At 37.7% G+C, this 12,366-nt stretch overlaps 1 protein-coding gene across 1 annotated transcript; it reads right to left on the bottom strand.

The window, feature by feature from the left end:
• Nucleotides 1–11,023: 11,023 nt before the first annotated feature.
• Nucleotides 11,024–11,995, bottom strand: LOC150057582 (olfactory receptor 14A2-like). The gene has a single exon (XM_090341596.1). It carries the CDS (start codon nt 11,993–11,995, stop codon nt 11,024–11,026), a length of 972 nt encoding a protein of 323 aa, XP_090197722.1.
• Between the last annotated feature and the right edge of the window lie 371 nt (nt 11,996–12,366).

Genomic DNA, 12,366 nt, shown 5'->3' with positions numbered 1-12,366 from the left:
CTTAGAAACTTTTTATTATGTAGTAATAGATCCCTTCTATTAGTGATTTTTTCAGTGTTTTTATCTTGTATGAGTGTTGAATTCTGTCAACCTGGTTCTGCACTTGTCATGATTTTCTTTATTTTGTTAATGTGATGTAACATTGATTCAATTTCAGAGACTGACTCAGGCTTACATTTCATGGTTTGAGATATAATACTTGATCATGACAACAACTTTTAAAATGTAATGTCAAATCAATTTTCTAATACTAGTTTACTATTCATTTATAGAATATTCTTTATTCTTTCTCTTTACTTCTGGTTTGTTGCCATGACTGGCATTGTGAAATGAGTTTTGGAGTTTGATAACTTCAAGTCTTCAGAAAAATATGAAAAAACACTTCATGTAATTCTCTAGTGAAATCATAATGAATCCTAATATTTAGAAGTGAACATTTCCCAATAAGCCTTTAAAAAGTAGACTTTGTTTTGTTTTCATATTATTTGAAATGCTGTCATATGGAAAGGCAAGTAGTATAATTAAATCAGAGGATTAGAAATTGTACCTAATCCAACATGATCCAGTCTCTACCTTTGGTCTTACAATGCACCCCACATCCACATTCTCAGTTTCCTTTCCTTCTTTCTTGCAACAGTCCTATTAGAGGTTCTTGAGAATCACTATTGTTTTTCAAATCTGAGTCTCATACTTTGCCTGGTAACACACTAGAGATTACTGTCAACTTTCAAGAGATTACTTATCAATTGTTTGTCTTCTGGGTGCAACAAGACTCAACATGATTAATGTGGAAAGAGATGCCCAGGAGACAGAACTTTGAAGATGAGCTCCAACAGATTATCAGTCATCTGATTAGCTTAATGAGCCCCATGACTATTGTTCAAGTACTTCACTTTCAAAAAGTTCTGCAAGAACTACAACTCATTAATTAGCCTTTAATTTCTCTTCATTTTCTCCCCTCATTATCAAACCACTAATATGTGTGGTGCTTTCAGTATGCCCAGTGGAGAACAGGAGATGTATACGCTGAGTGCAAAAGCTGTCTATATGATTCTGGAAATGAAACAATAATGTCAGAATATCTCTTAAGTCTCCTGGGAGAGAAAAATGTAAGTGTGACACTGTCGGGACCATTTAGAAATGTAAAATCTACTTCTACCTAAAGAAAGTAGTTGTCCGTTAGGGAAATAGGGAATAAAGATGTAGAATAGTGATAATAAGTTCAAACCAGTAAGTAGTTCAATTTCCTCATGCACCATATGGTATTATTAGCCAATACAAAAAAACTAATGCACAAAAATATGCAGTAAAACAGTCATATTTAATGTTATGATAATAAAGTTATTTAAGCCATTGTTGTGGAAATGTTAGGTAGCTCTGTAAAAAGAGAAGGAAGTAGAAATTCATTAAGAATAAATTTGTACAGTCAGTTAAATTGATTAATGAAACAATTTTGTAAAGTTTATATTTGTTTTGAATTCTAATTGCTGAAACTCTTATACTAGATATACACATCCCATTTACACAGTTTGACTGAGACTTCTGTGTGTTGACAGCTGATGTCTTGAGAAGCAATTGAGCCCAGACAATCCAGACTTCTGTGATTCAACCCACAACCAAAAGGTGATGATTGAAGCCCCTGTGAAGGTCTAGGGCAAGCTCATACATGGAGCCATGGCTCTCTAGAAAGTTTCATTAACTGTCTCTTGTGTGATTCTGATGATGACCAGTGTCAACTGTCCCACAATCCAACTGACACAGCACATCTCTTTTGAAGACCACTATGCTTCAATTGACCAATGCTGTATAAGCAGTTACTGGTGATCAACTGATAAGTAACTATCTGGGCAGGTGTTTCTATTCTAATTAGATCAATAAACATAACTGTCTCAATACTTACTGGAGCACTTGTCTGTGTAGCTGGTCTATGTCCTGTTATTATTGGGGCTTGGTTACAATGGCATGGAGTATGTCCCTTCCCTACGCATTCTCTCTTCATCTGATGTCTCTATTTTATTGATATTTATTGTGAAAACCTTTTTATCTCTAGTTTTATTAATTTTGGTCCTTATTTGCTCCTTATTTCAGTTATTTTTTTATTGTAAAGGTTTTGAATGGGGAGTTACATGAGTAAGGTAAGGTAATGAGTAAAGTTTTTTAAACACTATTACCCCTTTCCTCATTTTATCCCACTTTCACTTTCCTTCTCCCATCCCCCTCAAGTTGCAAATTTCATTTTCAATAGTGTCTAGTGAGTATCATTGTTGCATTAGTTCATGCTCTGTTCTTCTATTTCTGTGATTTCCTTTTACTTCCAAGGATCAGATAAACTTATACAAAGGACAAAGGGTACAGACAACTAAAAAAAAATAGAAGTATCTGCAAACAGTACATAAGATGCTATTGCTTCCAACTCTTGGAGTTCATTTTGATACATTTCATATATATATATATATTTATGATCCTGTGCATTTAGCTATTGGGTTAAGAATTATCATTGACATATTCTAGCTGTGAAAAATGAGGAAACCATGAAATCTACATTTCTTTAGGCCTGGCTTGCTTCACTTAGTATAATTTTTTTTTGAGATCTTTCAATTTCTTTATAAATGAGGTAATGTCATTTTTGGTGGTTGTGTAGAACTCCACTGTGTATACATACCATATTTTCTCGGTCCATGCATCTACTGAGGGTCCTCTGGGTTGATTCTTACTTTAGATATGGAAAATAATGCTGCGATGAACATGGTTGTAGTGGTAGTTTTTTGGTGGTCTTGATTGTGGTCCTTTGACTAAATACCCCTCTAAAAAGGGATTGCTAGTTAATAGAGGAGCTCTGTGTTTAGGAACCTCCATGCTGCTTTGCAGAGTGGTTGAACCAGATTGCATTCCAACAGTGTAGTAGCATTCCGTTTTGGCCACACCCCAACAGCATAGGATGTTATTAGATTTGTTGATAATGGCCCAAAGACACAGAGGTAAAAGAACATACCCTGAACATATCAAAAGGAGCAGGGAAAAAGCTAGGGTTCCTTAGCACAAGCTGAAACTTTCTTAATAAAGACCCAGAAACACAGCAAACCAAAGAAAGAGTGCATAAATGGGATTGCATTAAAAAAGCAGACTTTCTGCATGGCAAAGGACATAGCTAAAAAGATAGAAAGCCCACAGAACGGGACAAGATCTTCACTAGCTATACAATGGACAGACCCTCATTTCTAAAATGTACTTAAAGCTCAAAAAATCACATCTCCCAAAACAAATCCTCAAAGAAACAATCATCCCATTAACAAATGGGCCAAATGGGCTAAAGACTCAGACTTCTCTGAAGAGGAATAATAATGGCCAATATATACATGAAGAAATGCCCAACATCTCTGGCCATAAAAGAAATTCATATCAAAACATAGAGATCCACCTTATTCCAGTAAGAATTCAATTTATTTTTTGAGGCAACCAGGGCAGTTTTACTTAGGGACTGCATTTTTCCTTTTTCTGGGCCCTGTTTCTAGGGATGACAACACAGTCCCTTTTTGTTAGTTCACCCCAAAGGACCATCCTCCCAGTCCAGCAGGGTCCTGGTAGGACAGGAACTGGATGCTGTGCTGGTGGAGGTGAGACCTCAGCAGGGGTCTGAGGCCTACCTAGAGACAGGGTTGACTTCAGGGTGTGGGGCAATTAGGCAAATAAGTTGTTACTGGCTGTTACCTCAGCAGGTTTGGCAGGGTGGGTCACTAAGCAGGAGGAGACAATTTACACAAGGTTGAAAGGAAGTGACACACTTTGATAGGAACAAAACTTTTCTTACATCCAGTCACCCTCAAAGTCAGGATAGAGGGCCAAGAGACCAAGGATCTTGCTTCCAAGGTGTGCTTTCCCAATGAGTTTAGTGTATCTGATGTAGTATGAAGTTTTATTTTTCCAGTACATTCATTGGTCAGTCCTGCCTTAATCCCTTAAAGTCTCCTGATTGCCAACTTCCCAGGTGTACTCTACATCTTTTGGAACTTTATATTTACTTCCCTTCAAATTTACTTGTTTCCTGTGTTGGCTTGGTAGAGCACACCATCCTAAGGAATAATATATGACCTTGCAACATCATTTCTCTGAACTTATTTGCCTGAGTTCCTGAAAGGGAATGAATAACATATTTCAAATTTGTTACAATAAATGAGGTCATGTATGTAAAACATCCATTACATAGTAGATATTTCATTAATGGTGCCTAAATTAATATTTGAACTGATTTTCAGGGAGTGTTAGGCTTAATGGAATTAATATTTTGTGACCATTTTTGGCAAGGTCAACTTGGGTCATGGACATGCTCAATAAAGTTCTGAACCACTGGGTTTACAGAGGTTTCTTGTCAGTTTTAGTAACTGAGGAGTCTTCCCTGCCAATGTGTCCCTAGCTGAATGGTAGGACCTGGAAAGACAGGAATAGGAAGTGGAAAGATTCAGCCATGTAAATTTGGCATTTTCACAATGTTGATTCTTCCAATCCAGGAGCATAAGAGGTTTTTCCATTTCCTCAGTTGTGCTTTAATTTCCTTTTTCAAGGTTTTCAAGTTTTCATCGAAAAAGTCCTTTACATTCTTAGTTAAGGTAATTCCTAGGTACTTTATTTCCTTTGAGGCTACTGCAAAAGGAGTTGCTTTCCTGATTTTTGCCTCGTTCCTCTCACTGTTGGCATATAGGAAGGCAGTTGATTTTTGAGGGTTAATTTTATACTCTGTTACTCTTCCAAAGTTTTGAATCAGCTCAAGGAGATTGGGAGTAGAGTCTATAGGATTCTTTAAATTCAGAATTATGTCATCTGCAAAGAGGGAAAGTTTTACTTCCTCTTTCCCTATTTGTATCCCCTGTATGCTTGCTTCTTTCCTTATTGCCCTGGCCAGGAATTCTAATACTACGTTAAAGAGGAGTAAGAGGAGTGGAGAGAGTGGGCATCCTTGTCTCATTCCTGATTTTATAGGGAATGGCTTTAGCTTTTCGCCATTAAGTATAATACTAGCTGTGGGTTTGTCATACACAGCCTTTATTATATTGAGGAATGTTCCATGGATTACTGGTTTCTCCAGAGCTTTTAGCATAAAGGGGTGTTGGTCTTGTCAAATACCTTTTCTGCATCTATTGAGACAATCATGTGATTTTTGTCCCTGCTCCTGTTGATGTGTTGAATTATATTAATTGATTTGCGTATGTTGAACCAGCTTTACCTCCCTGTGATAAATCCAATTCAACGCAATACCCATCAATATCCCAATGGCATTCTTTAAAGAAATAGAAGAAGCAATACAAAATTTCATATGGAATAATAAAAGACCCCGTATAGCAAACACACTTCTTAGCAGAAAGAACAGCGCAGGAGGAATTTCAATACCAAATTTTAGACTCTACTACAGAGCTATAATTACCAAAACAGCTTGGTACTGGCAGAAGAACAGGCATGAAGATCAATGGAATAGAAATGAGGACCCAGATATTAACCCACAGTCCTATGGCCACCTAATCTTTGACAAGGGAGCCAAAAAAAAAATAGAATGGAAGAAAGATAGCCTCTTCAACAAGTGGTGTTGGCAGAACTGGTTAAGCACCTGCAGAAAACTAAAGTTGGATCCTTCTTTGTCACCCTGCACTAGAATTAACTCTACATGGATCAAAGACCTGGAGGTAAAAGCCAACACACTGAAAACTTCACAAAAGGAATAGGAGATACACTAGGCCTCCTTGGCACAGGTCGAAACTTTCTTAATAAGGACCAAGAATCATAACACATCAGAGAAAGGCTAGATAAGTGGGAATGCATTAAACTGCAGAGCTTTTGTATGGCAAAGGACATAGCTAGTAAACTAATCAGGAAGCCTACAGAGTGGGAGAAGATCTTCACCAACCATACAACGGACAAAGGTCTCATATCTAAAATGTATCAACAGCTCAAAAAATTGAATCACTCCAAAACTAATCTCCAAAGTAACAACCATCCCATTAAAAGATGGGCCAAAGATTTAAAGAGAGTCTTCTCTGAAGAAGAAACAAAAATGGCCTCTAGACACATGAAGAAATGCTCAAAATCTCTGGTCATAAAAGAAATGCAAATCAAAACAACTCTAAGATTCCACCTCACTCCAGTTAGAATGGCCAGAATCAAGAAAACTGATAACAACAGATGCTGGAGGGGATGTGACCAGGAGAGACCACTACTACACTGTTGGTGCGAGTGCAAACTCCTTCAACCACCATGGAAAGGTGTATGTCAGTTCCTCAAAAGACTAAACATAGAGCTCCCCTATGACCCAGCAATTCCACTACAAGGCATTTACCCAATCATCCTGAAACGAGGACATACTAAATCCACTAGCATAATGATGTTCATTGCAGCACTATTTATCATAGCAAAGATATGGTACCAACCCAGATGTCCCTCAGTTGATGAATGGATCAACAAGATGTAGTATTTGTACACAATGGAATTCTATGCTGCTGTCAGAAAGACCGAGATGGTCCCATTTGTTAGGAAATGGAAAGACTTAGAAAAAAATCATATTAAGTGAAGTAAGTCAGACTCAAAGGAACTTAGGCTCAATGGTTTTCCTCATTTGTCATAATCAGTAGAAACCTTGGGCTCTCCTAACAGAGATTTGCAATAGAGCAAAACCTTAATTCAAAAGGCCATATAGTAGGACCCTAAATGAAAGGATCTCTAGGATATAGAAACATAAGCCATATAATGAATGATTGTTGTTCTTAAGGTACTATGTTATCTCTCATCTCTTTTGCTGTCCCTTGGTTATCTCATATTGTTACAGTATCTCACTTTGTTACCTGATATATTGGATATATTTTTATTTGGTTATTTGAAATTGGATAGGGAAGGGGGAAAACATGATGAGGGGTGTGGGTAGGGGGAGGGAAATGGGTATCAAGTCATGTGAAAGGGTATCAATGCATGTGAATTAATGTACCTCCTATCGGGCAAATAGCGTGTAACCCTTCTATTAATTACAATAAAAAATTTGAAAGAAAAGATTCATCTATGTAATTGAAGATGTATGGTTATTTCCATTTGTGGATATTGCTGTGTTACTGATTGAGAAATAATTTTTTGATATTTATTCCTAGTTAATTTAAATACTGTTTATATTAAAATTCTTGTTCTCTTGTTTATTTTAATATTTTGCTGGTATGTTTTATTGACTGTGTTTGAATCATTGACACTGCTAGTGTTCATTTATTTCTATCATTAAAGTAATTGTTTCCTGAGATTTTGTTTTTATGTCTATCATTCTTCTAGTTGTGTAACATCGCTTTAAGTATCGCTTCCAGTGCTGGCTTAGTAGTTATGAGCTTCAGTGGTTTATCTTGAAAGGTCTTTATTTCTTCATTAATTCTGAATGACAATTTTGCTGGATTTTAGAATTCGTGTTTGGCTATTATTTTCTCTTAGTGCTTCCAAAATGACATAATGTAATTAATGTAATTCCTAGCATTTAGCAATTGTGAGATAAGTATGTTATGTTTACTTTTATATGTAAATTGGCATTTTTCATTTGCATGTTTCAATATTCTTTGGTCTAAAGTTGTTACATTTTATTACATGTAATGGAGAGATGTTTTAAAATGTGACTCTGTGGCATTCTAAATTACCTCCCTGTAAAGGTGTTTCCATGTCTTTCTCAAATTTTGAGAAGAAATTTGCAATAATTTTTATTGGATGTGTCTTTCTTTTTTTTCACATATACTAGCTTCTTTCACCCTATGGATTATACATTTGATTTCTCAATCATCGCAGCGAGTTCTTGATGTTTATTTTACTTCTAATGTCTAAATATGTTATTTCCACTTTTGTGTTTTCAAATCCCTTTTCTTCTAGTTAATACTGCTTATTTGTGGATTTTTTTATTTATATATTTTTTTGTGGGTCATGGGGCTTGAACTCTGGGCTGGGCACTGTCCTTGAGCTCTTCAGATCAAGGCTACTGCCCTATACTGCTTTTTTAAAAAATTAGTTTATTGAGCTTTTTCTAACTAACATTTCTTCCTTTTTTTGTGGTTCATAGAGCTTGAACTCTGGGCCTGAGCACTGTCCCTGAGCTCTTCAGATCAAGGCTACCACCCTACCCCTTGAGCCACAGCACTGCTTCCAGATTTTTAGTGATTAACTGGAGATAAGAGTCTTGTGCTCTGTTGTGCCTGGGCTCTCTATGAACAGAAATGTTCAGATCTCAGACTCCTGAGTAGCTAGGATAATAATCATAAGCCATGGCTACCTCTTAGCCAACATTTCTTTTTCTGCTTCTTTCTTCCTCCTCTACCTCCTCCTCCTCCTCCTCCTCCTCCTCTTCCTCCTCTCCTCCTCCTTCTCCTCCTCCTCCTCCTCCTCCTCCTCCTCCTCCTCCTCCTCCTCCTCCTCCTCCTCCTCCTCCTCCTCCTCCTCCTTCTTCTTCTTCTTCTTCTTCTTCTTCTTCTTCTTCTTTTTTTTCTTTTCTTTTCTTTTCCTTTCTTTTTCTGAGAAGCTTGTTTTTATTCTTCCATACAAGTAGCCAACATTTCTAATTGGTTGTTTTCCACCATTTTCATTTTCATGTTGAAGTTCTCATTTGTACTATTGACTTTCTTTGTTAGGTGTTGAATTCATTTTTTTCTTCACCTGTTAGAATCATCCTTGAGCTCATTTGTCATTTTTAAATATAAACTTTGAAGTTCCCTCAGTCACTTTGGTACCTATTTTGCCAGTACAATGATTTGAACTTAAGAGTCTTGCACTTACTAGGTTGGCACTCTACCACTTGCACCATGTCTTGTGCCTGGCATTTTCCCAGTTACTTTGGCTATAACAGCAAATGGACTTTATAACTTGTCTGGCTTTAACCCAAGAACCTGTGAATTTTAGTCTCCAATGAATCTAGGATTACTTGCATGATATAGCCGAACCTGGCATTACAGTAGTTTTCTGCTTAAGTTTTGGAAATGTTCTGAGTTTTCCTAGTTTACAGTTTGTATATCTGTCAAACTGGATATGTTTTTCCTTGCCATTCAGAGGAGAGAAAGCAGAAATATCAAAACCAATAATTTAAAAAGCACATTAACTATTTAATTACATTAAAAAGTTGTAACCATTAATTAATACCCCAATACGTTTAGAAATGAAAGGGATTATGATATTTATGGATAAGGTAATAATTTAGCATGTTTGAACAATATAAGATATTAGTAGTTAAGTAATAAAGGGGAAAGAAGCAAAACACAAAAATAACATTGCCTAAAATGAAACAGAAATAAAGCAACAATTCAGTTACTATTTCTTTCTGGTTGAAGAGTAGATTGAGTCCTCCTTCATCCACAGAAGTTTGATTTGATTTTTTGTTTATTTATTTAATTACATGCCAGTCCTGAGGCTTTAACCCAGGGTCTGTGCACTGTCCAGACTTTCTCAATGCTAGAGCTCTACTTCTTGAGTCACAACACTACTTCTGGCTTTTTTCTATGTATGTGGTACCAAGAAATTGCACCCGGGTCTTTGTGAAGGCCAGGCAAGTACTCTACCACTAGGACAAACTCCTGGCCCAGTAGTTCTATTTTTTGAAATCTAAATTCATTAAACCAAAAGATTGGAGTGGTATCCCAGTGGTAGCAGAACATCCACCAAGCATACAGAGGGCCCTGAACACATCCCCCTGTTATCACAAGAAGACAAAAGACATGTTTTCAAATTGACCGTGGGTTGTATCAGCTGGTAGTGACTTCTAGATTTCCAGCCATCTCCTTGCTTTTTACCTATTACCTCTCAATTTCTGACTGATTTCCAACTCAATCTGATGTACCTTCCAGTTTTCACAGGCTTGCACCAACTTCCAAGTTGCTCTATGATTATCTCATTCTGATTCCTAGGTTTGCAACAAGTCCGAACTTAATTCCCACATTTACAGGATTCCAAATATGTTCAGACACAGGCCAACTAACAACTCACACTTCATGGGACTCTAGATTCTCAGTTCACTCAACCTTGTAGTGATTCCCAACTCCCTCAGCTCACTCTCACTTTATAACAAGGAGAACTTGGAGGCTCATGGAGACACTAGCATCCAGTAACAAAGAGGCGTCTCTGACTTGGGCTTTACCCTCTCCATCTGGGTAATTTTTTTCCAGTCCTGGGACATGAACTTAGTGTCTGGGTACTGTTCTTGAGCTTGTTTTGCTCAAGGCTAGTGTTTCTATCACTTGAGCCGCAGTAACACTTTTAGCCTTTTCTTTTTATCTGGTAATGAGGAAAGACCATTGCTTGGCTTCATGCATACCAGGCAATCAATCATTCTACAAGTAAGCCACATTCCAAGTCCTCAAGGTAGTGTTCTATTCAGGAAGTTGAATCCCAGGCTCAGTTAGTGTTCTGGCTCCACACATATTAGCAGGGAGTTTGTTTGCTTCTTCAGTGCCAGAGTGGGTTTGTGAGTTTGGAGACATAAAACAGCAGGGTCTTGTGCTCATGATTCTTAAGAGGTCTTTCAAACTTCTAATGGTAGTCAATGAACACGCACAGAAGTGTCAAGGTCTCTTCTCTGATAGCTATTGGCTTATAGGATGCATCTCTTCCATCCCTTTAGGCTTTGCAGAACCAGTATGTCTGTATTTCCCTTGAATCCTTGAGGTCCCCAGAGGGGCGTTTTCTCTTTTGCCTGTAGTGCTGATAGGAGGAACTTCCCCTTTAACCCACAATTTTGCTCCAATATTATACTTTGGCCCGATGTTCATAGTTCATTATTATAGCTTATAGTTCTTTATTTATGAATTTTTCTTCTTTCCTTTCCACATCACTGGTCCCTTCCTGGAGTCACAAGTTTGTAGTATTTCAGATTCATGGAGCTAAAAGAGAATACTGAGTGTGTCTAAGTCATCTTTTTCCTTTCTTTTTTTTTGGCCTCATGAAAATGTATTTCTTTAGAGCTAGTATGTCAGCATTATTTTTATTCTTTCATGATGTCCTTCCAAAGATAAAAAAAAATAGTCCTAATACCTGTGAGGTACTATGTCCTTGACAGACACTTGGACTTGTTTAAGGGAGAGAGCCTCTGGACTTTGAGTTTTTGTAGTAACCTAATCAGAGCCCATTTCATGTCACTGTTTCTAAGGCTGTAGATCATAGGATTAAATGCTGGAGGCAGAACAGTATAAAGCACAGAAAGCAGCCTGTCAAGAACTGATGGTGCATTTGAAGGTGGTTTGAGATAAACAAAATATGCAGTTACAATAAATATGGTGAAAACAAGGAGATGGGGAAGGCAGGTGGAGAAAGCTTTGGACTGACCTTTAGTGGTAGGAATCTTCAGCACAGTGGAGAAAATATAAACATAGGAGATCACAATGCAGATGAAGCAAGACATGCTCAGACAAGTACCAATTCCAATACTTATATATACTACCATGGGTGTTTGAGAGCACAAAATCTTTAGCAGTGAGGGAATATCACAGAAAAACTCAGGGATCACACTGGAGCCACAGAAAGGCATGGAGAATGTGCCAGCTGTATACACAGCTCCAAAGAGACCACCAAGAGCCCAGGAAGCACCTGCCATCAGTGCACAGGCCCTGCCATTCATAATGGCCTCATAGTGCAGGGGATGACAGATGGCCACATAGCGGTCATAGGACATGGCAGTGAGGACAAATATCTCTCCTGCAGAGAAGGAAGTCATGAAGAGTATCTGGAAGGCACACCCCAGAATGGAAATGGAATTGTCGTGAGTGAGGCTGTTGACGATAAAGTTTGGGATTGGCACAGATACAATGGAGACATCCAACAGAGACAAGTTCTTCAGGAAGAAGTACATGGGTGTTTGGAGCTTCAGGTCAAGGGTGGTAAGAGTGGTGATGAGAAGATTACTCATCAGGGCTGCCAGGTACATTAGCAGGAAGAGCACTCCATGGAAGATCTGCAGCTCTGGCACATCAGAAAACCCCAAGAGGAAGAATCCTGTCACCAAGGAGACATTGGCCATGCTGGATTCTCTTCACTGCCTGACAAGTAGGAAGACATGACAACTGCTTACAAAGTCTTTACAGAGTAGACTATATACAATTATTAGATTGAAAGGAATAATGTAACTATGTTAACTTCCTCTGCAATTCCTTTCTAATTCCTTGTCTTCCCATTTCTCTTTCTTTGTCTATTTCCTATTTCAATCAATAGGAAATGGGGCTTCAACCTAGGGCATAGCACATACTAAGGTGACAATTTTGAGCTACAATCCCAAATTTCACTCATTATATTTTAGTGCATAGTAATTGATTATGACTAATATGTGAAGTTAATTAGTCTCATTTTCTTTTTATAATTTTGACACAGTAGGTCTGAGATTTTTGTTTCAGG

The sequence above is a fragment of the Megascapheus bottae genome, chromosome 10 (genome assembly GCF_031878675.1).
Source record: "Megascapheus bottae isolate mThoBot1 chromosome 10, mThoBot2.hap1, whole genome shotgun sequence".
NCBI classification, from domain to species: domain Eukaryota; kingdom Metazoa; phylum Chordata; class Mammalia; order Rodentia; family Geomyidae; genus Megascapheus; species Megascapheus bottae.
The sequence above is the reverse complement of the archived record's forward strand: the minus strand, read 5'-3'. Positions and strand labels throughout refer to the sequence as shown.

Excerpts from the sequence above, each read along its gene's own strand:
- LOC150057582 (XM_090341596.1), bottom strand. The coding sequence starts at position 11,995 with ATGGCCAATGTCTCCTTGGTGACAGGATTCTTCCTCTTGGGGTTTTCT.